Source organism: Dicentrarchus labrax, unplaced genomic scaffold (assembly GCF_905237075.1).
Source record: "Dicentrarchus labrax unplaced genomic scaffold, dlabrax2021, whole genome shotgun sequence".
Taxonomy (NCBI): Eukaryota; Metazoa; Chordata; class Actinopteri; family Moronidae; genus Dicentrarchus; species Dicentrarchus labrax.
Window position 1 is genome coordinate 11726853 of NW_026136719.1, and position 27185 is coordinate 11754037.

Genomic DNA, 27185 nt, shown 5'->3' on the forward strand with positions numbered 1-27185 from the left:
ACCAACAATCCAGTGTTATATTATTATGAATTAGGCCATTCTGCATAATGAGTAGAGGTACTACTTTTACTTTAGTTACTTTAAGTATATGTTGATGCTTGGGCAGTCTACTCTCCAAATTAAGTAAACATTTGAATGCATGACCTTTACTTGTAACAAAGTACTTCCACACTGTGGTATCACTAGTTTTACTATAGTACCACAGCTAATTTGTAAAGTAGGCTAACCACTACCTATAGCTGTCAAATAAATGTAGCGAAGTAAAAAGTGCACTATTGCAATGGAAGCGCAGGGCCCACCTATCTATGCATCTTTGCATTGTGTTTGTTAATCCACTGAAGGCCTTTCGCTCAGTGTAAACCAGGGGTTTTTTATGGCTCTGTCCCAGTGAAAACAGTCCGGTGGAGCGGTAGGAATGCAGCTTCCAGACCGGAGAGCAGCAGCAGCTCCTCCGTCAGACGTGACGTCGCTGGTCCCCCGCTGAAAAACTTCACTCCGACAAAGTTTTTCTTCTATGAGGGGAAAAAACAACGAGCCTAAAATACTCCCTCTGATCAGGAGCCTCGGAATGTGCGGACATTGGCGCTTCAGCACTGCATCCCGCCGTCGAAATGTTAATACAGTTGTTTCGTTTAGTCGACTCCGTGGCTGTTGTGGCGACTATTTGTGCAACAGTGTTGCTGGCGAAAGGCTGCCTGTGTGTCACCGAGGAGGACGATGAGGTCCTGGAGAAAAAGCAGCTCATGGAGTTTTACAGTAAGTTGGATCTTCTGGCTGCAGCTGATCTTTTTTCTTAAAAATGTCAATGACCTCCTGCAAAATAAGTCCACTCTACATCTTTTTGGTGGGGTTTTGTCTTTAACATGGTGGATAATTATATAACTATACTGAACTCTGTGTGTGTGTGTGTGTGTGGGGAGGGCAGAATAATCATTACAGCATGTTTTCATTGTGACTGAAGTTAAACTGTACCATAGTTTCCTGGGGACCCACCTAAACTTTCTTCAAGTCCCCCCCAAGAAGCCTCTGGACCACAGTTTGAGCCCCACTGCTGCAACTTGGCTCACATTACCAACAGTGATTTTTATTTTGATGAATTGAATTGTGCTGTCCCAGCTGAATGGATATTTGAAAGTAAACAGTATAAAGCATCATAAAGTTAAATCTGAATACATATGCAGATCCGGCTTGAATGAACAGCAATCTGGTTAATGTGATACTATTTGCAATGGAGCTTAAATGATTAATTGACCAGTAATCAGTGGAAATTGATGAAAAATTCACTGTTTCCAGATTCTCATATGTGAGAACGTCACCTTGTGCTGAGACAATGTGAGAAAAGATTAGTTAGATTAGTCAAACATAAAAATAATTATTTGTGTCGCTTATCATCGGGATACTCATTACACCTTCTTTCCCGCTCTCAATACACATTTTCATGTTGTGTGTGTATATTAGTGTTACAGTATAGTCCATGCTAGTATAAACACAGAGGAAGAAAATCCGAACACTGAAAATAACCTCCTCCTCCTCCTTTTAGAACAATCTTGCCAACTATGTAAATTCAACACAAGCGTTGTGAACATTTCATTTAGATCTAGTAACACACACACTGTTGTTCTTGAATAAAGAGATAATTCTTCCAGCTGTTTTCATCACTGACATTTATATACATTCAGTATACATGCTCTGTTTTGCTATGAGTAGGCCTATCCAGACCTTTATCTATGTTGGACGACAAAAAGTTATCTCAGGCCTTCATCCAGATTCAATACAGCTCCATTTCTGTGGAGAAACACTCACGCTAGACAGATCTATCTATCCTCCCCCTCTAAGTTACCCACTCATTTCTTCCCCCATATGTCTCTCATCCCCCTCCCCTCATTTCCTCCACTTCTGCTCATCTCATCTTCTTCCTCCTTGTCTTCTCTCATCCATCTCTTTCCAGAAAAGGGTCTGTTCATCCTGGAGAGCGAGCCACTGAAACGCTGCATCACAGTGGATCGCTCTAACCTGGTGCTGGAGGACTGCGAGCGGCCCACGCGCCGCATGCTGTGGAAGTGGGTTTCCCGACATCGGCTCTTCAATTTGGGCACCAGCACGTGCCTCGGCCTCAACATCTCGGACACGACGCAGCCCCTCGGCACGTTCGAGTGTGACATGGCCCTCCCTGTGCTGTGGTGGCGTTGCAGTGGAAACACGCTGTACGGAGCGTCCCAGTGGAAGGTGGCTGTGGCTGGACGTTTGGTGGTGGTAAAGAAAAACTCCTATCATGAGTGGAAAAGGTACAACACCCCCAGGGAGGGGCCCTGCTCATATCCCTATGAAGGTAAATACCTAAAATATCCTGCATATTTTCTGAATTATAACCTAACAGCTCTTTGGTGACATTTGACACATTTAAACAACAGCATTATCTTTTTTTGCACTGGACATTTGTCATTTTGGATGTGTTTTATTTGCAGATATCCACACTTTGTTGGGAAATGCACGCGGCATGCCCTGCGCTTTTCCCTTTAGATACAACAACAAATGGTACTCTGAGTGCACGACTGAGGGTCGTGAGGACCATCTGCCGTGGTGTGCGACCACCACTCGCTATGATGAGGCTGAAAGATGGGGCTTCTGTCCCATGCAAGGTAAAACTGGACACAAACACACCAGAATATGAAAAGAACTTGAGTAAATACACTACATTATTGGCCTATCGCTACCATATTAATATCATATCAGTATTGGTGTTATCTGATATGTGCAAATAAGAAAACTGTTGCCGAAAATACAGAAATAATGCTTGTGTTTATCCAGCAGAGTGCACTGTGATTTACTCTACTGTGGCAAGCAGCACAGAGTAAGAGAGAAGAAGAAGCTCTCAGTAATGTCAAGTAGAACTGAACAATGTAGATGTGAAATTATTTTAAATGTTAAAGAATATTTAACTCAATTTTCCACTCTAAAATCGCTATAATTGTAATGCTCCCACAAATGATGAAGGTCCATAATTAAATGTTTTTTTGCTTATTAGGGTCTAAATCAGCAATTTTGTTCTCAATCAGATCAAACAATAGTGAAATTCTTGCCATTTTTATCTGACTCAACTGGCCATTGTTGCTCCATGCTCACATTAATGTCACCTCAGTGTTTCCTCTATGTTGATTTTGGAGCGGTGTCCCGCCACTGTTAAATTTCTGCCGTCACGGTATCAGAAATGGGGCAGACGCACAATGTAGTCACGGTTGCCTTTTAAATGATCCTGTTGTTTGGACAGGCCTGCCCCCACTGCTAAAAAAAATTCTAGAGGAAACACTGCACCTTGATGCAAAGACTACTACCTACACCTGGAGACGTGTGCGTACCGACTCATGTCACCTTCTCATCTTCCTGCTGCCTTTTTTAATTTGTGACTTTATTCACAGATTCCAGTTGTGAGCGTTTCTGGGAGTCAAACCAGGAGCTGCAAGCATGTTACCAGTTCAACCTGTACACCATCCTAACTTGGAGTCAGGCGCTGTCAACCTGCCAGGCGCAAGGTGGAAATCTGCTCAGCATCACCAGCCTGGCAGAGTACAGGTACATCAGAGGTAGGCATCTGGTAGAAAAAACATACAGGCACCATAAAGCTGCTGAATGAAACATCCATCATGCACTGTACCTGCATTATATCCACAAACAGTGCCCTAGAACAACATTACACTAGTATGAGTAGTATCTGATGTTGATATTTTTCTTGCTCAATGGGACAGTAGGACTATACACATTCTGCATTTTTACTGGCTCAGAAAAGATCCTTTTCAGCTATTTCATATCTTGTTCTGTCACTCTGTATTTATTTTATCACCACCTTCTATCCTGTTTATTTTTAAATCCCACAGCGATAGATGAGACTGACACCTCATCTATTGATGACCTTACCGATAAGATAAGCCGGCAACTCGTATAACATCTTTGTGTTTGTATCTTGCTGTAGATCGACTGGCAAGTGTTGGAGCAATGGTATGGATTGGACTGAACCACCTGAAGGATGGGCGGGGGTGGCAGTGGTCTGATGGAGCACCTCTATCATTGGTCAATTTCACCACAGGTACTGATTATTTGTTTATTACAGGGCCGGGTAAGAGGGAAATGTCAGTTTCATTAGATTTTAACATCAATAGTATATAATAGTTAAATGTATGATATTTCTGTTTGTCAAAGGCATTTACAAAGAGTAGGTTTATTTTTAAATTGTGTAGAATACATGCAATTATGTGCATAAAAATTGCCCCAAACTTCATCTTGATGATGGATTAGCTCTGAGTATGCTTGATAATACTCATCAGTCATTTCTTTGTAGATTGTAGACTTTTATTTATAAAGTATAAAAGATTATTTTATACTAATATAAGTTTCATATAAACCCAATAAAGAAAAATACATACAAATTACATCTTAAACATGATTAATGATTAAAAATCTAGAAAATATGTATTTATTTATTTATTAATAGCCCCTACAACATATGAAATGTAAAACACTAAATATATCTTTATTTGGTGTAATAACAATGCTTTATAGTAATTTCTGTATTTTATCACATTTAATGAACACATACTTATCAAATGTGCCAGCTCAGTTTGTGGCAAAGAGAAGGGTTGGAACTTCAAACCATTTCCATATATTTTGTTTTAATAACATCAGATGAAAAAAATTGGTTGATTTTACATAAATTATTGTAACAATAAGGAAGTAAAACAAATAAAACATGAGACTGATCACTGTATTCCCATCAGCTCTGCCTGCCAGCCCGCTACAGGACAACAGACAGTGTGGAGTGTACAACTCGGCCTACGAGGGTCACTGGCAGAGTCTTTCCTGTGAGTCTGCTCTGCCTTACATCTGTAAGAAGACGCCTAACGACACGCGGAGAGCCGAGCCACCAGGTGAGAGCATGTGCTAACACGTCGCATGAACTCCTCACATGAAGACTGCATATTCATAGGTTTCCTAGCCTGTGGTTGAATCATGAGTCAGTGCAAAATGTACAAGGAGCTTTTTTAGCTCTTGTAGCTCTTGGCCTCAACATCTGCACCACACCTGGGGAGTGAACTTTTGACCTTCCTCTCTATTGCGCTGTTGGCGGCTAGACCAAAACAACGTCTGCTGTGAATTTGGGTTGTAAAAGTGTGTTATTCTGGTCTGTCCTCTTCTGATTTCTCCTCCTCTTTCCAATTATTCTTTCTCTTACAGAGAACTGGCAGTATATCCATACAGAGTGTACTAATGGCTGGTGGCCTCATAACGGTTTCTGCTACAGGATGCTTTCAGAAACAGAAGCAGGAAGTTGGGAGGAGTCTTCTCGGGCCTGTGGCTCACAGGGGGCGAACCTCACCAGCCTCCACTCCCTGTCCGAAGTGGAAATGCTGCTCAGCCTCTTGGCTAACTGTAAGGAACATCATGCAATACAGATACATGAAGTTGTGTTTAGTACCAAGAACATAATAAATACTGTTTTGTTTGTGTGAATGCCATTGTGTGTGCAGTTTCTGGGGAGAATATGGATGTGTGGATCGGTCTTTGGAAACAGGCATCGTCGCCAACTGTAGAGTGGTCTGATGGCTCACCAGTAACTCTCACTCTCTGGCACCAGTATCACCCCCCTCACAACCTGACAGATGCAACACTCTGTGCCAAAGCTGACAGGAAGGTGGGAAAGCCTGTGTTGGTGCTTCTTTTCTGTAAAAACTCTCTTGAAGCTCAGTTAAAACAAGTGAATTTAGCCCCATAAGTGACCAAACCCAAAGATATTCAGTTTCTGAATGAATTAATGAATTGTGTCAGAGAGAGTAAAATGTTAACCTCTTTCACAGGAAGGTAACTGGCTTTTAGCGTCATGTGATGAGCGACTGCCTGCTGTGTGTAGAAGAGAAAGCCAGAATCCCGTTCGTCACCCTGGAACCTGGGATGAGGGATGTCCTGAGGTAGGAACGTACAAGTACACTCACACACATCCAGGCCAACATGTACTCAATGGCTGTAGTGTCTTTAAGCAAGGAAACCTTGCCAGGCCGTGGCACTGTTTTGAATAGTATCTTAGCCCTAATCTTGCTGTAGAAAGGGACCTAAAACATCACAATTACGTAACACTTAATCTTCTTAATTTAACCTCTGATAAGACTTAACTCATAATGTGCCAGAAATCTGGTTTAAACAAGTCTAGCTTGAAAGTTAGAATATGGCTGGACTTTTCAGTGTGCTACTGAGGAAGTAATTGAGGACTGCAAGCACCTCGAAAGCATCTTATAAAAATGTGCAGTAACATCTACAAGCACAAGATGTTTGGTTTAAAGTTCTTCCATTATGATTTACTGTTTAACAGTAATTGCATTAGTTTATTGATGTATTCCTAAAACAAAAAACTTTACATAAGTACAGTAAAAACTGGCCTCATAGTTTCTCACATAACCCAATTATTTGCAAGAAAATCTGATTTGTTGACTTGGTAAAATTACATTTTTAATGCTTTGACCACGCTCTGCTTAAGAAAAATGGATTTCTTTATATTTCCGACTGAAATTGCAGTGGCTTATTTTTAACTCTATCAGGCAAATATGTGCTGTGCAGTGTTACAATTGCTCAATACAGATCAGGACGTGCACCAGGCGGAGACACACGCCTGCTGCAGTTTAAGTTTCCCCTTCAGAAGCACAATGAGCTGATTCACTCGCCTGCTGACGTATTGTCTGGCATTCATGTTGCTCCTTGACTCTGTTTACAAGAATATCAGACTCCTGAGTCATGGGGCTACTTCATACCGTGGATCATGGGGCCAATAATGGCCCTGGAGGCACAATATCAGTGGACATGCTCGAGCAGTCTCCAATGGTTCCTGTCAGGGTTTTGGCAAACAAAACTATATTTCGCACTTTAGTCATGCCCTGTGTTTGTACAATCAGCCAATGTAGGTACGGGTGTGTAATATTAAATATTGTGTAATTTCCTTATAAAATTACTACAGACCTTTTCTTTTATTTATTTATTGCCATTTTGCTTTATTTTGACATTAGAGAGTAACAGGAAACGCGAGGAGATTAAGGTGATGATATGCAGCAAAGGGCTCAGGGCTAGACTCAAACCTGGGCTGCTGCGATAAGGACTTGATATGTGGTATGTGCTCTACCTGGTGAGCTACTGGGGTACCCTGCCCCCAGACACTCTCGTTTTAAAGAAAGCTTTGAAATTTGTCTTCACGTAAATGTTAGTATAGGCCTCTGGAACCCAAGTATAGGGAGGATGGGGGGTAGATGGGATATAGGAGTGCAGGGAGAGGAAGGGGGGTGGGCAAATTGACACCACTTGTAAAAACACCCCCACCACACAATCTGACACACACAACTGCACATAATTTCACACATACACTAACACATAGAATAACCTTCGCTCAAGATAAGGACTTATCAATAGTAATGCCAATATGATACCAGTACCAGTTTTGCTACTGATGCCAAAAGGAAACTTTTAAGATACCTTAGCTTGAGAAGTGTTGGTAGTGTCAGTTGGTCTGTTTGTCGGTCAGTCCAACACTTTGGTCCAAACAGAAATATCTCAGCAAATAAAGGGTAGATCACCATGAAATTCTGTACAGATATGCATGAACCCCAGAGGATGAAGTCTGCTATCTTTGTTGATATGATACAGATATTCTGGGTCTGTAGAGGATACATTCTATTGAGTTTAGTGACCACCTGACTTTTAATCTTGTGCCATCATCTCGTCTGAATTTTGATTTGTCCAATACTTTGATTTATTGATTTACTAAATATCTGCAAAAATGACATTCCCATCAGCCTCAGCTTTATGATGTGTTTAATGCTACTTAGCAAATGAAGCTGCTAACAGACTGAAATCAGACAGTGAATTGGATACAAATTACCCAATCATATCAGCACTGTGAGCATGTTAGCACTACTGTACCTTAAGTGTAGTCTCGCAGAGCCACTAGGCTATAAACTCAAAAGTCTTGTGATTACAAACCATTAAATGTTGTCTACAAGAATTTTGACTGAGTATTTTTTTTTTATATATATATTAGATTATAATCAGGATCTCTCAGATTATTGATTACTGTAAGTGAAAAATATCTCAGATGTGACCAAACATAACATTTTCACTACTTGACAGTTTGAAATACCTGGCTCTAAGGATACATTTTAATCAGTACCAAAAAAGTATAAATATGTATTGATGTTTGATACCCAGTCCTACTCCAGGTGTGTATTCTTATCATAACAATAACAATAGTCTGTATTTTTCCTTTAATTCTCATCTCTCCCTCTGCATCACAAACCCTGTGTCTCTGTGATTCTTATTGTATACGAATGTTGTACGTTGAAATAGAGCGTAGACGGAGTTTGATTAGTGGATTTTTGTTCTCGATGTTGCAGGGCTGGAAGCGTCATGGGCACTCCTGCTACATGGTGACCAGCCATGAACAGACCTATGAAGATGCACTAATGGGATATTACTGCAAGGCTCCCCTTCTTACTGTAGAAAACAGGTGTTTTATCGAGCAACTCATTCATTGTGATGACAACTTGTTCTAAACAACATTGGAGCCAGTCTCCTCACCTCTGCTCTCTTTTGCTTCATGCTGACAGGTTTGAGCAGGCATTCGTCAACAGTTTGCTGAGTGAGAGTGGCGCCAACAATAGCATGTATTACTGGATCGGCCTCATGGATATGGAGAAGGAGGGGGAGTACAGCTGGCTCCCCCACAATGGCTCCTCGCTGCCTCTTACCTTTACAAACTGGAACAAACACCAGCCAGGTAGCCCTTTTGTTTGTTGAAATGTTTGTTAATTATGAGTAAGGATAATGTGATGGTGTTTCGTTGGGGGATTTGGTTAAATGTGAATGTTTTTTTCATCTCCTTCATTTTCTCCTCTCTTATCCTTTCCTTAGTCAGTGGTGGTGGCTGTGTTGCTATGTCAGGTGGCCCTGTTTTGGGTCACTGGGAGGTGAAAGACTGCAAGTCCCACAAAGCCTTGTCAGTGTGCAAGCAGAGCATCAGCAGTTACCACGATGTCCAGCTGCCAGAGCACCACATTGATGCCTTCGCCCCCTGTCCTCCAGGGTGGGAATCACACTCTGGGCTGCTCCACTGTTTTAAGGTGGGATCTTCCTCATCTTCTCTCCTTACCTCTCTTACCTCGCCAAGTGGTCATAAGAATACCCTCACCAACAGTGACAGAAACACACTGTTCCATCCATCTGTCCATTTTCTGTCTTCCGCAGGGTCACAATGGACTATAGCCTATCCCAGCATGCACTGGACTGTCTATCACAGGGATAACCCACATAGACAAACAAACCTATTCATATTTACTCCTACAGACAATTTATTTTCATAATTATGCACATTCTTGCTGTATGAATATAGAAAGAATTTACTGAATATATATATACAATGTACTTACTGACTGTGTTTGTTGTTGATTTAATCTGTAACTCAGCTGACAATAAGTATTGCTTTTCTAGGTGTTCCACGATGAGAAAGTCCTGATAAAGCGTTCCTGGGTGGAAGCCGACTTCTTCTGCCAGGCCCTTGGGGCTCAGCTGGCCAGTTTTCATCACTATGAGGAGCAGGTGTTTGTTAAGCAGCTCCTCAGTACCATGTTTGAAGGGTTGGTACAGCCCTCTGGGCCTCGTCAGTGCAGGAATGTTATGAGAACTGCTAAATGCATCAGTTGGGGTTGTTATGTTTGGAGGTTTTATGTGTATAAAGCAACAAATTCAGAATTTAATGATTGGCTTTTGAAGATAAAATGTGGTTTGGGATTGTTTTATAATCTGTCTACAGAGGATTCATTTTCTACAGGGAAAACAACATCTCCTGTGAAAAAACTTTTTTTACAGGATTTTTGTTTATTATTAGTACAATCTACAAGACAGAAACCAATGAACCAGACATTAGATAAAAATCTAAAATGTGCAGTGTAGTAGTAATTTACCGAAAAAGAAGATAATGATTTGGTTAGTCTTAGCTCCTCAGGCAGATCATTCCAGAGCTTAGGTGCCCTGACAGCAAAGGCATGAACCCCTCTAGTCTTAAATCTAGACTCCGGAACAAGCCAGCCCGCAACAGAAAAGCAACTATGAAATATAATCTGGAGTCTGGCCACGAAGAGCCATTAAAGTAATCAATAAAACCTGAAAATCACTCTTTAAACACACAGGTAGCCACTGCACTGGTGCTGAATGTAGAGTAATGAGATTTATTTTCCTTGTTAAAAGTCTAGCAGCCTGTTGAGTGGTTTCTGGTTTACACTTAAAAGACCATTGCAGTAGTCCAGTCGTGAGGAGACAAAAGGCATGTATAACAACTAATGTATCTTTAAAACTTGGTTGAATCTTGGATACGTTTTTCAGATAAAACATAAAAACAGGACTGGACAAGCTTGCTGATATGATATGGCTTAGTCTGCATGTGCAGGTTTTCTGTGCAAATGACAAGAATATCAGTTTTGCTTTGCATATTTTGTTTTTTATTCAGAATTTTATTGAAGAAAGAGGTCTTTCACATCTGCTAGACATCTAACCAGACAGGACAGATCAGAAGGGTTATTAGGCTTTATGGGGAGATGTATCAGAATCAGCTTTGTTGGCCAAGTATGTGTAAACATACAAACAACAACAACACAACTGACTAAACAAAGATATGTAAACATTTAACAGTAATGTACATATAAGTAGGCGTAAAAACAGTTGTGTATATGTGACACTGAAATACAGCATGTCTGCATGTGATGTGACGGGAAGCAAATACAAGGAAAATAAGAGGTCCTCAATTCCTAGAATTGAACCCTGGGGCACTCCACATGTTTTTTGCATCAATGTGATTTAAAAAATGTTATTTGTCAGGTATTTAATTCACAAGATTAACCAAAAACAGAGATTTTCTTCTGGTTATATGATCTATCAAAATATTCTCCTGCATTTCCAGCAAAATGTTAAATCACAAATACAATTACCTATACAGTGATAACAGATTTTACTTACACCCTCTGGTGTATCATTATATAACCAAGATCACAACAGTGTAGTAAAAAATATTATTTAAAACATTTTTCAGGTTGAAGTCTACAACTAAATTAAATGTATTATAAACAGTTTATTTACTCCCATACAACTAAAAAAGTTTTTTCTCCCACTGTGTACTAGTGAGTTCAAAGTTTAAATGTTATAAGGTCAAAAAACGTTCTGTCTGTTCCTCTTTTTTTTTTTTAGAACAGAGGGTCGCTGGTTCTGGGTGGGTTTAAATAAGAGAGACCCTGAATATCCCGGAGCCTGGGAGTGGTCTGATGGTTCCCCTGTAAGTACATAAAGATGTTCTCCAAGTATCTGCATGCCTGATTGTAACACCAGGTAATATTCAGAGGGTGTACCCATTATGATTTTGGTCTTGTATGTCTGTTTTCGTGCAGGTGGTGACATCCTTCATAGAGGATAAGAACGAGGAGGACGACAGGAGGGACTGTGCTGTGTACAGTGACCTGACCAACGCTCTCATGCCTCAGCCCTGTGCCACCAAACACGAGTGGATCTGCAAGCTGTCAAGAGGTAAACACCCTCACTTCGCTACTCTCCACACAGACATACTGCACATACACACACCAGCACACCATTACTTACCAAACTCTGATTCATGTTGCAGGTGATAAACTGAAAAGGCCATACTGGTACACTGAGCGTAAGTAGAATTTTTATTTACTTCACTGTTTCTGGCATGCACAAGGTTTATAGACACTGATACTGTAGATATTGTCTTTACTACTATATAAAGCAAACCAGGCAAAATATGGCCTGGCAGGGTTAAACAACACATCATGACTACTGTGTAAATACTTTGTAAAATGGCTTATTTTGCAACAATTACAGTAACAAGAACATTCTTCTATGAGTGCTTGGATTTTTACTTATCCAAATTGAGGATCTTCTATGTTGCACAGATTGTAAAGACTTGACATAGTTTATAGGACTACAGTGGTGTGTATATACAGAAGCTTTAACCTGCTGCTTTGTAATCTGCTAAAGGACTGCTGATAAAGCTTAGAGGGCAGAAATTAGACATTCTGTGCAGTGTGAAAAACCTACATTGCGTATGTAACATTGGAAATTTCTTCCATTTTTCCATATTTCTGTTTCTGCTGTAGGCCTTGTCAGCCAAGAGAGAAATAACAGCATCAGTCAGAAATTAAAGCTGTGTTGCCATTCATTCTAACCATGTATGTATTTAAAATTGTATTACATGTAAATGTGTACTATTATTGTCCTCTTGGCTGTGACACAGAGAGTGAGCCGTGGGTGTTTTACCGCGGAGCTGAGTACCTGCTGGCGAAGCAACCTTTTGCATGGGATGCTGTCTCTCTGGCCTGTCAGATGATGGGAGCCTACCTGCTGTCTATTCACTCCAGAGAGGAGCTGCACTTCATCAAGGAGCGCTTGCGACGGGTCTGTTACTGCCACTGTTCATATACATAGATTAACAGAACTTCAGTATCGCCAGACTGCAATGCACATTTTTGATAGAAGGCATACAATAGTAATAATGTGAATAATGACTGTAAAATGGAATTAACATGTATAATATGCAAATCATTTCTAATTTATATTGCAATAACTGCATGAAATTATATCTAAAATATTCTAACATTTATTTCAGTCAATTAAATTAGTGGTCCTTTCTTAAGAGACCGCTTTTTTTGTCATTTAGTAAACGGACGACTCCTGACTAAGGTACACATTTTATGGATATTCCACATTATATTCAAAACTGTACAATTAACCCAAATATTGAACTCAGTAACTTCAAGAAGTTTGTGTAAAACAAATAATTTGGAACAGATTTGGAATTTTTCTCTGTCTGTATTAACAATTAACAGACTTACTAGGCTTCTTTTTTTGACAAATTCAGTGTTTTCTTCTCCCTTAGCGATCTATTCTACAATTTACTTTTCTTCACAGTGTTAAGTGCAATGTGAAATGTGAACAAAAGTGAAATGCTGAGATATAGGCCTACTGTGTATATTCTTTACGTTTCCTAGCACTCCTTAAAATCAAGAAGGCCTCGCAACCCCCCATGAAGCTTTGGCGACCCCTAGTGGGGGTCCCAACCCTCAGGTTGGGAAACACTGATTTAAATAACTGTTTTATTTGAATTTGTCTTATTTAAAATAATACAACTTAATCAAAAGGAAAGGTAACATTTTTAGCTCATTTTATGAGAGAAATAACTACTCAATTGCACCACATTCAAACCGTATTCTCTCTGTGGAGGCACAACAACTGTTAGAGTTTTTTAGTGAATTATATCTTTTCCACCTCTTTACTTCTCATACCATAACTTGAAAGAGAAAATGCATCTGTAGTGCAAATACTCCCAGCATCTAATTGCAGTGCCCCAAATGATGCCAGAGGCTTCACACATAAGCACCTTTCTTTGTTTCCAGTGGGCTGGAGCACAGTTTCACACAGGAGCACACAGCCAAAGCAATGTACTTATTCACATTCACAGGCTCTTCTCCGTTGAATGGCCCACTAGGCCCATTCCTCTAACAGTTCACACACAGTGAAAAACAAACACGTGCATGAACAAGTGTGAACACAATTGACACTCGTTCCTCATACAAACTCAAGTGTTTACAGACACACGTCGACAAGCTAAAATGTACCTCATATGTGGACACTTTCATGCTCGAGTGCTCCCACACACAGGGAGAAAGAAAAAGGCTGTTTTTCAGTAGCGGCCTTTTGGACCACACTAAAGAAGTCTCTTGTGGTGTTAAGTCTTGTGAGGGGATAAAGGGAACAAAACAGGGCGATGAAAGAAGCAAAGCTTGGGCCAAGGAGCGCGCCTGAATGGCTGCTCATGTAAGAGAGGCTCTGAGGACTGGATTGCAAAGGAGGAGGGTAAAAGTGATGAAAGTTCTTTTTCATCTCTGTTCCTTTCACTGTGTCTCTTCAGCTCTCTCTGGGCCCGACTGACTGGTGGATCGGCCTGTCCATTGGACAACCTGGAGAGGAGGTCAGGTGTGTGGGTTTTGGAGTTTGTTAAACATGTCCTGCTGCTCAAATACAGTTCAACACTTTGTTCAACATCTTGAGTAAAGAAATGTTGATGTAGTTAAAACCTAGAGGCCCATTTCACAAAAGCGATTGACTACTTCTTGGGTACAAATGGCAAATTGTGGCTCAACCTTTACTATCAAAAGAAACATTTTTGGCCAAAAAATATATATATATTTCTTTATAATGCTATTTTGTTTGCCACAGATTAAGCATTAAGTCTGCAGCGTTGGTGGTGAAAGCATAGAAATCTGTCCATGCACTATTAGCTACAGAGACCTTTGGCTCCAAAGATATGATTGACTGACAGAAATTAAAATAAAATCTACTTAACTAAAAGAACAAATGCCCCTATTCAGCTAATAGGGGAAAGCGCAACATAAATAATCTTCCTGATTGAACATACGCTTAGTTTCATTTGTGTGTTTGTTTGCAGGTGGAGCGATAAGACAGAGGTCGAGTTTCAGAACTGGGCAGAGGGGAGTGCCAGAGGTGGCCAAAGGAAAAACACGTTATGTGTCACCATGTCCTCTTCGTCAGGTAAACTCATGCACATGCAGAAACATGCACTGATACACGTATACTTCTTCATGCATGTACATGCTCGAATGTGTTGAGCTTTTCCTCGTATGTTGCAGGGACATGGTCGGCGAGTAAGTGCAGTGATCTCCATGGCTATGTTTGCAAGAGAAAGACTGTATCTGTGGTTGAGACTCCCAGGGAGCCGCACTACATTGGAGGGTGTCCGGAGAAATGGCTGTACTTTGGACACAAGGTTCAGACACACTGGGGCATGCTCATGCATACACACACGCTTGAATCACATATTAGTAAAACTAGTAAAACGAGACTTTAATATTTTTTTGGGGGGGGGAATAACTTTGTATTTCAACACCTAGATAACACAAGGTTTGGAGGCACATATAACACATGGAGGCAGCCTGTAGCAGATGTCAGAGAAACCACACCTAAGGCACTTTAGCACCAGCTTTAACTGTTGGCCATAGCAGTTGCTACTAATAATGACTCAATAATCAACATCTTTTGAGATCTGTGAGCTGTACATCATGAAATTTTAGCTCCACAGATAAGAAGAACCATCCCTGGTATTTTGGAAGAATAATCTATTTTCAGGAATCTGCATAAAATAACTTATTTTGGCAAAATCCTTGTGATTGTTGTAAATGGTAAAAAAGATTATATGTTTTTGGCTTTATTTTTATATTTTTTCTTATTATGTAACAATACAAATTCAGAAAATTTGCATAGCTTTTATTGTTATAAAGGTAACACATCTAAATGCCACAATTTAGCATTACAGGCAGTGTACACACAATTAATACATGGTGCATAAGACACTATAATGTAGTTGTAAATAGATATAAGCATTTATTAATGTATTAATATATAGTATATTATATTATATAATAAGCAAAACACAGCTGTAGTAACTGTAATGTCTGCACAGGAGAAGTTATCCTTGTTGTCGAATGGTGAAAAATGCAAAAAGAGTTGCTCATGTCACCCCATTCTCCCCCACAAAGTTTCAGAGTTCCCTGCTGCCTCTGGGTTTTAAGCAGGATGTTTGTGTTTCCGACTTCAGAATTACCCCCCACTGATGATGCTCAAGCTGAGTCAACCTCAGTAAAGAGCAACCCAGCTCTTAAATCATCTAGTCATTTAGTATTAGATTTCAAAATATAGTTTTCTTTAAAATAAATTACTGCATTGTTCTTAGTAATGTAGATTGCTGCTAGCACCAATGCAACATTTGATGATAAAAGAAAGTTCTTTTCTTTCGGGAATCATCTCAACTTTTAAACCAAAATCTTCCGCCATAATTTCTGAATATAATATAAAGTAACTTGATAAGATGGTCATTTATTACTGTGTCATACCAGATGAGACCCACTGACTTGAAATGGATGTAGTCTTTAGAAATAGTATTATTGTTCTGCATATTAAACAGAAAGGAAAGCTTTGTAGCAATGCCTGTCCTTTCTCTCATTGAACATTTTTGGCATTTTACTCCTTTATTAGAGTGTTGACAGGAAATAGGAGAGGAGTGAGAGATGATAACACGAAACAAAGTCCCCCTGCCAGACTTAGACTGTGGAATTTGTGATTCTTAGTTGACAGTTTAAACCCCTGGGCCACAAGGGTAACCCCTTCTAACAGGTTTTAACCCTATCGAACTACACTGGTCGCGGAACTCATGGGAAAAAAAACCTATCTAGGGCCAGTATTTGGTTTGTCCATTTTGGGCTACTGATGAAACATGAGGGTTCAACATAGCAGCCTCCAAAGAAGAGGACCCACTCCCTCTGTAGATAAAAACAGCTAATTCTATGGTAACAAAAACACACTGATTCTTATTTTCACCTGATTATACAATAATGAAAACGTCTATGAATATTATATTATATTTCTGCCAGTAGATCCTCCTAAATGTTACACACTGGACCTTTAAAGAAGACTACATGCTTGGATTTTTTTTAATCCTTGGATCCTGATCTCTCCAAACAAAAGTCCTGGTGGTGATGGGGGAATAATAATTTGCATTTCAAAGTGTGATTTTCATTTGTGTGTGGGATTTGTGTGTGTGTGTTGGCAGTGTCTTCTGCTTCACCTCCCTGGCAGTCCAAAGGAGGAAAAAAGTTGGCAAGATGCCCAGTCCATCTGCTCCTCGTTCGACGGCTCGCTGGTCGCTATAGAAGATGAGATTGAACAAGGTAGAAGCAAAGTGCGGCGATGCTATAACTGGCTAATTTCATATACAAACATCAATAGACTAGATCACTTTGTTGTTGTACTCCTCTCAAGCTCTGTTGGAAAGCTTGTAAAAAAGGAATATTGCTTTTTATGTTTTTTATTTTCCTGTTGTCTTGCCATAATTTCTGCAGCCTACATCACAATGTTGCTCCAGGGAAGCTCTGTCGGTGTGTGGATTGGTCTGCGGGATGAGGACACCATGAAATGGACCAATGGGAAACAAGTCAGCTATACCAACTGGTCTCCAATTGAACCAAAGAGCTATCTCACTGTAAGCTCCTGTGAATACTTTAGGTTGACCTACACTGTTAACTCTTACAAATGTAGTAAAGTTCCTATTTGTAACATGTGTTTGTATCTGCATGAATAAGTGTCCTTCACAAGTCCACAGGAGAGCTGTCTCCTTTCCAATTTGAAAGTCTTCTTGTAATCAAAATAAGTTTTTGGAGTTTCCTGGATAATTTAACAATACAATACTATAGGTTCAATTATTTGAACCTTGTTTCTGAGAAATCATGTTTTTTTTCTCTCAGTTTGTTATGGTTGAAGTCTTTAAATACTATGATACCTATGATACTCTGTGGATTATGGAACAGCCAACAGCTAATCAGAGACAGGAATCAGAGCTGTAGCTGTAGCTTTGTCATTTCAACCAGAAACAAAATATCATAGCATCAAAGGTCCTGGCTTGCCTGAATTTGCCCCCTAACCAAAAACTGACAAGATTTGACTGCTGAATGTTTTTTTGAGGTTTCTGCTTTCTATTGACTCTTAGAGTTTGGATGTACGCCAAGGTTAAACTTCTGTTGGGTGTACTGCTAAGTGACGGTTAACTGGCACTATCTATGCCAAAAACAATCAATCAAAACAATCCAAATACTTTCCTTTGGAACCCTGGATACACAAAATAACTCCTCCCACTTTCTCACTCACTCTTACTTATACTACTCTTAAAAACACATAAATACATTACATAAATTACATAAATTGTTAACCAGTTGTAGGTACACCGTTAAAAAAAAAAAAAAAAAAAAAAAAAAAAAAGCACTGTTTTACCTGTGCAAACATCAGTCTAAATATAATCATTTGTGTCTGTGTGTGTGTTGATATGTACTTTATAAACCCCCAGGAGAATGAGTGGCTCAGTGGATTTGCTGATGAGCCACTGTGTACTGTACTGTCCAACAACCACAACTTCCACCTGACAGGGAAGTGGTACGATGAGAAATGCAGTGAGAGTGGGTATGGATTTGTTTGTCAAAAACCTCAAGGTAAGACGCCCTTAGTTTCTTTATCTTTGGTTTTCTTCTGCCACTGGCTGTCTTTCACTGTCTCTCTTGTGTCTTTCTCTTCTGCTGTCAGACCACTCTAGCTTTGTGATGCTGAATAGTCTCTCATACACTTATATTCTCTCTGCAAGTCAAAAAGCATGTTAAAGTGGAATGTTAAGGGCTGACAGGTGTTTCCTTTCCTGAGAGTCACATAGTGTGTTACTGGCCCACAAATCACGAAGGATTATCAAAAATACTGTACTTCATACATATCATCAAAAACATTACAAAAACAGGAAAAACACTGACATTTAAAGTCACATTAAAGGATAACCTGACACTCCCTGAAAATGCTGTCTTTGCTGACCACCAGTGGCTTCATTTGTCATCTTGCTTCACTGAAATGTACTCAAGGAACTTTTCCATGTCATGAAAAACAATGACACCCAGTGATGGTGGCTGGTCACATTTCCAATTTGATCAAAACATTTTGGAAAATGCGCTTATTCACTTTCTCGCCAAGAGTTAGATGAGATGTTTGATACGACTGTCTAGCTTACCTTAGCCTAACAACTAGAAATGTGGGGGGAACAGCTAGCTTGGCTCTGTTCAATGATAACAAAACTGAATCCATTAGCCCCTTTAAACCTCACTAACAAACATATTTTATCTTATTTCTGAGAGTATTTCTTGGGAGTTTCTGCTGGTTGCCTGGCAAGACTCAAGGAAGTCACTACTCAGATATGAGAGTCATATACATCTTCTACCTCAAGGCAAGAAAGTGAAAAAGCCTAAAATGTCAAAATATACCTCTAATTGATGTGAGTGACAGCTGATCAACCATCCATTAATCACTTGCATCCCTGAAGTAATCATTCTGACCCAGCCATTCAGTATCTTACCTTCTTCCCACACTCCTCTCTTTTGCCTTTTTTTCTTGTTACAGATACATCCAAACCTCCCACCCATTCCTATCACCACCCTCTCCCTGACAATATTGAGTACAGGAGCCGCAGCTACAAGGTTGTGTCGGGCAACATGAGCTGGTACGACGCGATGCATATGTGCATAGAGAATGATTCTGACCTAGTGAGCGTTACAGATGCCTACCACCAGGCTTTCCTTACTGTCCTTGTCAATAGATTGGCAGTCCCCCACTGGATTGGACTGTATAGTCAAGACGTATGTATCCCCTCATGCAATATGTACTGTATACCTCTGCACTGTGCATGTCTACTATATGTTTGTGTTGGAGAGATGGTGTATTGTGTGTGTTTGTTGGTTTTTCTGCAGATTATCTTTAAAGAAATTGTTTGACATTTTGGGAAATACTCTTATTCATTGTATTTACCAAGAGTTAGATAAGAAGATTGATACCACTCTCATGCCTGTATGGTAAATATGAAGCTACAGCCAGTAGCTGGTTAGCTTATATCTTGGCATTAAGACAGGAAATGGGGAAACAACTAACGTGGCTCTGTTCAAAGGTTAAAAATCTGCCTATAGTCACTTTTCAATCTCTAAATATAATCTCCTTGGCTGGGAGCAGTACCTTTCTGACTCTCCCGGTCATGGTGACGACAGAAAGTCAGAAACATTTTTTTTTTTTCCTTTCGTAGTGAGCCAAGTTAGGTATTTCCCCTTGCGGTCAGTCTTTATGCTAAGCAAAGCTAACCATTTTCTGCCAGTTGCTTCATAGTTAACCCAACAGACATGAGAGCAGTATTCTCAGCTAACTCTCTGCAAGAAAGAAAATAAGCATGTTTCTCAAAACTAACCCTTTCATCCTGGTTAATGAGCATGAATTTCAGATAATACACATCTGCATGTGTGGGACGCGTTTTGGCAGTTTGTAGCTTTTTGTATGCTTTTTGCCTTTTTTTCTTTACCAAAAACGTAGTTTGTGCTCATCAGCATCTTCAAAATGTATGGCTTTCAGGTTTGGATTTCACAGTACCATGTAGATAGCTAAAACAATTTATTTATGAACATTTGATTGAGTAGTTTTTGAGTAATAGGTACACACAGAAAGCTTATAGTTAGAGCAAAAGAGCCTTGTACTAAATCTTAATAAGAGAAAACATGTTACAGATAGGTGTGAAGTACAAAGGAAAGTATTATACACTTACTATTACACTTAGGTGTTTTGTTTCATTTGTTTTTCATAGATGCTCGGCAATAGCTAGTTACAGTTGTCTCACATGCCTGTAGGGTTTTTCTCCTGGCCTTTTGCCCATGCAGAGGTATTTTATCCACAGGCATATGCTTTCCCAGCAGACAGTCAGACTTAAAATTTGGATTCAAGTATTGCTGAGACCCCGTGGAATGTCTTAGTCATGGAGAGAAATGAACACAGGAAGTAAATGAACTGATTCTCTCTCTGCCTCGCTTTTATTTGTTCATCTTGCCTGATCTTGTTCAGTGTCTTTCTCCTGAACCACCCCCAGTAATTCTGTTCTTATGACGTTCATTACACTCATTAATACAGTAACCACCCTAACTAACTAGTACAAAACATGAATCATGTTGTTTGATCATTACCATTCCATTGAACACTGAGTGTGTCACTTCTGGTGAATCAGTAGCAGGAATCCCCCTTAAAAAAACTACATGATGGGACACATTGTTCTTTTGTTAAGAGGTTAAAAAAAGGATTTTAATTTTAGTTTTAGATTTTGTCATGCTTCTAAATTAGAAAAACTAAACATGGGATGCAGTATTTCAGTAAGCACAACCAAGAACCAATAATTGTGAGTGAGTTTGTGTGAAGATATTTTGATGTTTAACTAAAACTGAAATGTCCAGTGTGTAGGATTTAGTGGCATCTAGTAGTGAAGTTGCAGATTACAACTAACTGAACACTGGTGGCACAATATTACACAGCACCACCCTTCGGGTATTATACAAATACAGGAATTTGGTATGATAAATTAGTGCACAAGATGAAATATAGCAAAGAAAAGTAGTCAAAGAGGTCTTGTGAATGCAACACTGATTTTCCAAGAAGTCTTATAAGATTGTTTTGTGGTCTAATTAGATAACTTTGTCTCTTTTCAAGTTTTGCCCTGAATTCTTGTTAATCAGACTGCTGTGCATGCACAGATTGACATCCACCGCTTGTATTCTAAATAAGCCAGCTGACAGAGTACCACCGCAACTTCTTGACTGACAAATTGGTGACTGTGCTTCCTTGCAGAGTGGCATCAACTATCAGTGGTCAGATGGCAGTGACACAGTGTACACACACTGGGACGCAGCCGATGACGATGAAGACTTTGCGACGGGAGAGTGTGTGTACATGGACGTGAACGGAGGCTGGCGGAGAGCTGACTGTGAAACTCTGTTACCAGGAGCCCTGTGTCATGTTCCCCCTCCAAGTCAGTGAAAATTGAAAATCTGAGAGCTCAACACTGCATCTCTCCAGCTGATTCTGCTGCTCATAATGTGTGAAAATACACAACATTTTCTGCCTTTCTCTTGCTCTCTCTCACAGGCAGTAAACCATTTATCTCATATGAGGTGGCGTGTCCCTCCACCTGGGTGAAATTTGGACATGGCTGTTACAGCTTTGAGCCTGTGGTGGAGAAACTTACATTTGATGAGTCAAGAGAGCACTGCAGACAGAAAGGTAGGTCATAATGTGTGATTTTGGTTGTGATATTACTCTAATCTGCAAGATGGATTGCATACTCCCCCTACAGGTTAAATGGAGGATCTGCCCTGAAAAGCACTAAACTTTAATCTTGACAAGAGTTAGATGAAATGATCAATACCGCTCTTATGTATGTGCAGCGATATGAAGCCAAAGCCAGCAATCGGTTAACTTAGCTTATGCAAAAGACTGTAAGAAGGGGGAAACAGCGATCCTGGATCAGTCCAAATGTAACAAAATCTTCCAACCAGCACAACTAAAGATCACTAGTTAACATACATTTATGGGGGGGGGTCTATTTTTTTGACCGGTGCACTTCCCAGAGTCTCTGCTCATTGCATGGCAGCTTCTCAGTGATGACAGAGCCAGGCTAGCTGTTTCTAGTCTCTATGCTAAGACAAGCTTATATTCTGCTGGCTGTAGCTTCATATTTACTGTACAAACATAAAGGTGGTATCAAAAATCTCGTCTAACTCTCAGCATGAAAGTGAATTAACATTCAGTCCCAAATTGTCAATCCATTTCTTTAAACTGCACAGGAACTGAGATTTTGTTTGTCTCTTTCTAGTCAACACCTCCGATGTCCTGACCATTGAGAGTGAGACAGAGAATCGCTTTATTCTGGAGCAGCTGTGGTCGTCAGGGTTCCTTCACCATACTGTGTGGTTGGGGATGTACTTCAACATTGACAGTAAGGACTCTTATCATACCCATCAGCTGACGACAATTCCCTGCAATCCCATTTCATTAAATAGTGGCCTCTGCTTTTAGCTGATTCCATGTCCTGGGTTGATGGTTCGCCTATGGAGTACACCAACTGGCCCAGCAAAGCCCCAGACCCCAAGCTGCTGACTGCAGATTCCTGTGTTACTACCAGGGTGGTTGACGGTGTGTGGCATCTGTCAGGGTGCACCGAGAGGCTCGGCTTCATCTGCAAAACTGTCTCGAGTAAGTTGAATCTGGGCCGGAGCTTGGGACTCTGGAGCCTTTTGAGAGAATATTGGGTCACCTGTAATGAACTTATATAACATATTGGGACAATTTGCTGGACTTCTCGAGCTGTGGGCCCCCAAAATGTACACCTTTTACTCAAGTGACAATGCCATATGGTTCAAATTAAAAAAGAGAAATTAACAAATAATTAGCTGTAGATTTTGTGTTGATAAAAATGTGTGGATTGGGTAAGAGCCACAAAGGCAAAGGTTATATTTACATCAGGTTAGGACAGGGTTTTCCTTATAGACTAAAGCCCTATTCGCACGGGACTAGTATTACTTGGGGACCTCATGTGATTTAGTAATTACCCCATCACGTCTCTGTTTCGTGTGGCGCATTTGCACGGGATAAGCAAAGTCTATGGAGCCAGGACGGTTACTTTAAAATTTGGCATCCAAAAAAACAAATTGGCATTTGTAAATTGGCACATAACGAGTACTGAAAAAGGAAACATTGGCAGTCTGGGTCAAACAGTCTGTTACTGATCTGACGTTACCTTTGCTCGTACCGTCGGGCCGGCGGAGCACTGTGCACTCCTCTATGCTGCCGAATGGCTCGAACAACTTTCTCAAATCAGTGTCCGTCTGCTGTTTTCCCAGCATACCCACAAACATCAATCATCAATGCTGTCAAAATTCATTTATAATTGCCAACGCAGCCTCCATAATTCTCGACCGGGACAGGGACATGGCAGATTCACACAGGATTAAGTTCACAGACAACCTCCTCAATTGTTACATATTACTAGAGGCTTAAGACACAACTGCATGGAGCTGTATAAGTGATTGTACCCAGAATGATTAACTCTAATCAATATGTTTATATTAACAATTGATCATGTGACTACCTGTAAGTTGTCCTCTTTGCTCATGGTCTGAATACCCAAGATGAGGCATGATATTATATATCATATACTGAACTTCACTTTATGTGCTCTTTTGCAGATGTAATCACTGAGGTTGAAGTGGAACCTCTAAATGGTAAAGTACACTGTAAGAGACATTATCTGTTTGTTTGCCTTTGTGTGGTGCAATACACTTTTTGTACAAAAGGGGGCAGTTACCTATAATGGGACTGCATTTGTCCAGGCAGGGTAATGCAGCCATGTGAGTTGCATGCAAGGTAAGGCTGGGTTTCAATAGTTGTTCAACATGCACTCTCACACACTTCCCCTTGACACTTGCTCTACGGGGAATCCCAAGTGTTATTTAATTTGTCTGAAAAACCTAAGCGAAGTGAACCCTTGGAGGGCTGAGGGGGCGCACAGTAGCAATAATAGTCATGCATCTAAAATCAGAAAGTGGTAAGTACCAACAACTTCCGTATTGTAATTACTCGCAGGAGACGCCTTCACCTCAAATGAGTCTGCTTTGTAAAAAGTAGTATAGTGTTGATCCATGACAGCTTATGCTGAAAGTGTACCAAAGTGTTCCATTTAAATCCCCTGCCCACTTTCCCTCCGCTCCCCGCTGCTGTTACATAATACCAAAGGCTGAGGGGAAGTGGGACTGCTAATAAAACACAGCCATGCAGCTTTTGACAGTTGCCATGCTGACTGCCAGTAGCATGGCAGTGGCTAAAGGTTGGTTAAACTACCGGCATGCAAGATCATCATCCTTTTAAATAATTTGTATATCAATTTAAACTACCCCTTCATGTACAATTAAAATAAAAACACAGTTCTATTTTTAAAAATGTATTTCATCCAGTCCAAAATAATGGCAAAGGTCAAAGGTTGATAAAAAGGAAGCAGGTTTCTGGCCTTCAAAGATTATATAAAAATATATGGAAACTTATGAATATTGTGCTTTCTTGTTGTAATTGAATGATGAAGTGGTCTACCTATGAGATGAGAATACCAGCAGTATTTGAGACTCCTGTATTAGACACATGTATGTGTCCTATAGGTGCCATAGGGATAAGCACATTGTTTCACATTGTGTAGTATACAGTATATGATTAAACGTGCTGAGAGTGATTTATCACTTATAGAATCTGTGATATAATCGGATGCATGTTACAAATATATGTCTGTATTTTTATAATTCAACAAAAACACGACTACATAAAAGCTATCATGTTGTGTATTTCAGGTTCACATCATGGTATCATGCCCGCTGCAGTGCTGGTGGCTGTACTGATCTTTGCCCTGCTGGCAGGAGCGATGTGGTTTGTGTACAAGAGGAACGCTTCACGTTTTCGTGGGCTTCCCACTCTTGGCAGCGCTTATTACAGACAAACCAGCTCACAGGCTACAGAGTCGGATGGAAATGTGCTGATCACAGACCTGGAGGCTCACTCAGGAGAATAGCGCTCATGTGACTCCTTTTCTCTTATTTTAAGGTCTCTCCCTGTTCTCTGTCTGTCTCTCACCATTTCACCATCAGGTATGAATGCCACATGACACTGTAAAGCTGTGACGCTGACTCCTCAGGACAGTGGTGAGATGATGAAGGCAAACATGTCTTTCTTTAATTTGAGAATCTGTTTGAAGGATCCCAGTTGCTCTCTACAGTTTCCATCTATTGAAATCAGTTCAATGAGACAAATGTTTGTGAGGATGTTTCTTGTGTCGACACTGAAGAGCCCACATTTCAATTTCTAGACTAACAAACTTCACAAAAATGAGAATGTTGAAGAAGGGATGCTAGAGAGCTTTAAACCTGTTAAAAGAGGTACTGAACACTTAATTATATGTAATAATTCTGCAGTATGAGGATTTAAACCATTATAATTGGTAAACATTATTTAGGAAAATATTTGGGTCTTAAAGTTTCATTCAATAAGATTTTAACAGGTGAAAGAAAGTTTGTTTGTCATGGTCAAAAGTAACTTTAATTGTCATAAATAAGAAGCAGACTGATAACAAAATAGAAATTACAGTGGTACTCGTTATGTAATTTTGTATATTTCATTCAGAATTCAGGAGTTGTTGGAGTTGCACGTGGTTACAGCAATTTTGTCAGTATTACTTTTGTATTTTTATTTTATTTTTTTAAGTTTACATGCTGTATATTGATGCTAGAGGTCTTTTGTATGTTCAAAACTAACAGAAAATGTGTAAGGCTATAACTCATGATTGGATTTGTTCTGTTGTTCACTATCATCTGCTGATGCAAAGCAAATTAATAGATGTATTTTGCACACTTTTCTTTTAATTTTAATAAATTGAAGTCAGGCCTAACAGTTGTAGTTTTTATCTTGCTGTGACAGAGGAGGACACAGAGGAAATCCTCTATTCAAGTTCCCCTTTTCAAACTATTAACTACTTCACTTTCTGTCGGACTTTACCACAGACAGTGGTCATAATTTGCTGTTCCTTCCTTGAACATCGATCCTCATGAGAAAATAACTGACATCAAAGAATTCATATAGTAATATTATGTAATCATATAGACCGCTTTACCCACAGTTTGCAGTTTTGGCCGCTCCTTGGATAAATATGTTATATCCTTAATGTTGAGTGTTTTGCCATAAATAATGGTGTATCAGGTCAGATAATTACTTGTTTTTTAAATAGAAAATGCTAATAAAATGACAATAAAAACCTTTATGTAAACGTTAATAACCAGACAGACAGCAAGACTGCTCTTTCTCTTTAAAAATTAGTAGATAGTCTCTGTGGGCTGTGGGACCTACAGTACTACTGATATAGATTAGGCCAAGTAGGTCATTGTTTTTATTTTAAAATGAAAGAATTTATCTTTGTTCCTTGTATAGTATCCTGTATCTCTCCGTATCATATATATATTGTCTCCATGGAAACAATGCTGAGTTTGTAGGGCTTTGTGTGAATATATAATAATAATTTAATGTTTAATTGATCAAAGTAAAACATTCAAATAAGCCATTAGATTTCCTAAATAAAGGTAAAGAAATTACACTTTCTCTGACATCAGTGCATTTTGAGGATGAAAAACATAACATGCGTGTTTTAGTTGATGGAAACAACCGAGTGGGCGTGAGGTGGGTAATTTAGAGAAAATTTCCGGGCCATTAGGGAATGTGAAGGGAGGGCACAAACGAAAGAGATAGAAAATAAAAAGGCAAAATCGGAAGACGAGTAATTTGGCCTTCAAAATTAAAGCGTTACATGAAATGTGCTGTTCTGACAGACCATCTACTCAATTCTGTTGTATCACCTCATGTACCTTACTGAATTAGTCCAAAAATGCAGTATGGTTATTGCATATATCCATGCTCAGATTCTGGATGAAAGAGAAACACTGGCTACAATAAATGACAAAGCATAGAAGCCGAGGTTCAAGTAGAAAATAACTTTAAGTGATGATCTCATAACAACAGCAAGACAGTTTAAATACATGAAAGACAATTTCCAACATTAAAAGAAAATGTATACATCAAAGTTTGGCGAATAATACTTTTTGTCCAAG

At 39.7% G+C, this 27185-nt stretch overlaps 1 protein-coding gene across 1 annotated transcript; it reads left to right on the forward strand.

Annotated features, from left to right (window-relative positions):
* The first annotated feature begins 437 nt into the window (after positions 1–437).
* Positions 438–25975, forward strand: pla2r1 (phospholipase A2 receptor 1). The gene is made up of 30 exons (XM_051379019.1): positions 438–756; positions 1949–2329; positions 2466–2639; positions 3417–3581; positions 3968–4081; positions 4770–4919; positions 5227–5421; positions 5520–5683; positions 5847–5957; positions 8421–8533; positions 8634–8803; positions 8938–9146; positions 9514–9659; positions 11263–11347; positions 11460–11595; positions 11690–11725; positions 12326–12486; positions 14000–14064; positions 14537–14640; positions 14739–14875; positions 16715–16832; positions 17004–17143; positions 18002–18143; positions 19090–19325; positions 21340–21520; positions 21637–21771; positions 22364–22486; positions 22567–22743; positions 23736–23771; positions 24885–25975. The coding sequence occupies exons 1-30, from the start codon at positions 612–614 to the stop codon at positions 25100–25102; spliced, it is 4467 nt and encodes a 1488-aa protein (XP_051234979.1). The 5' UTR covers positions 438–611; the 3' UTR covers positions 25103–25975.
* Positions 25976–27185: the final 1210 nt, after the last annotated feature.

Coding starts and splice junctions, on each gene's coding strand:
- pla2r1 (XM_051379019.1), top strand. CDS start 612: ATGTTAATACAGTTGTTTCGTTTAGTCGACTCCGTGGCTGTTGTGGCG. Junction 8,804..8,937: donor CTGGAACAAACACCAGCCAG/GTAGCCCTTTTG, acceptor TCCTTTCCTTAG/TCAGTGGTGGTGGCTGTGTT. Junction 12,487..13,999: donor TCAAGGAGCGCTTGCGACGG/GTCTGTTACTGC, acceptor GTGTCTCTTCAG/CTCTCTCTGGGCCCGACTGA.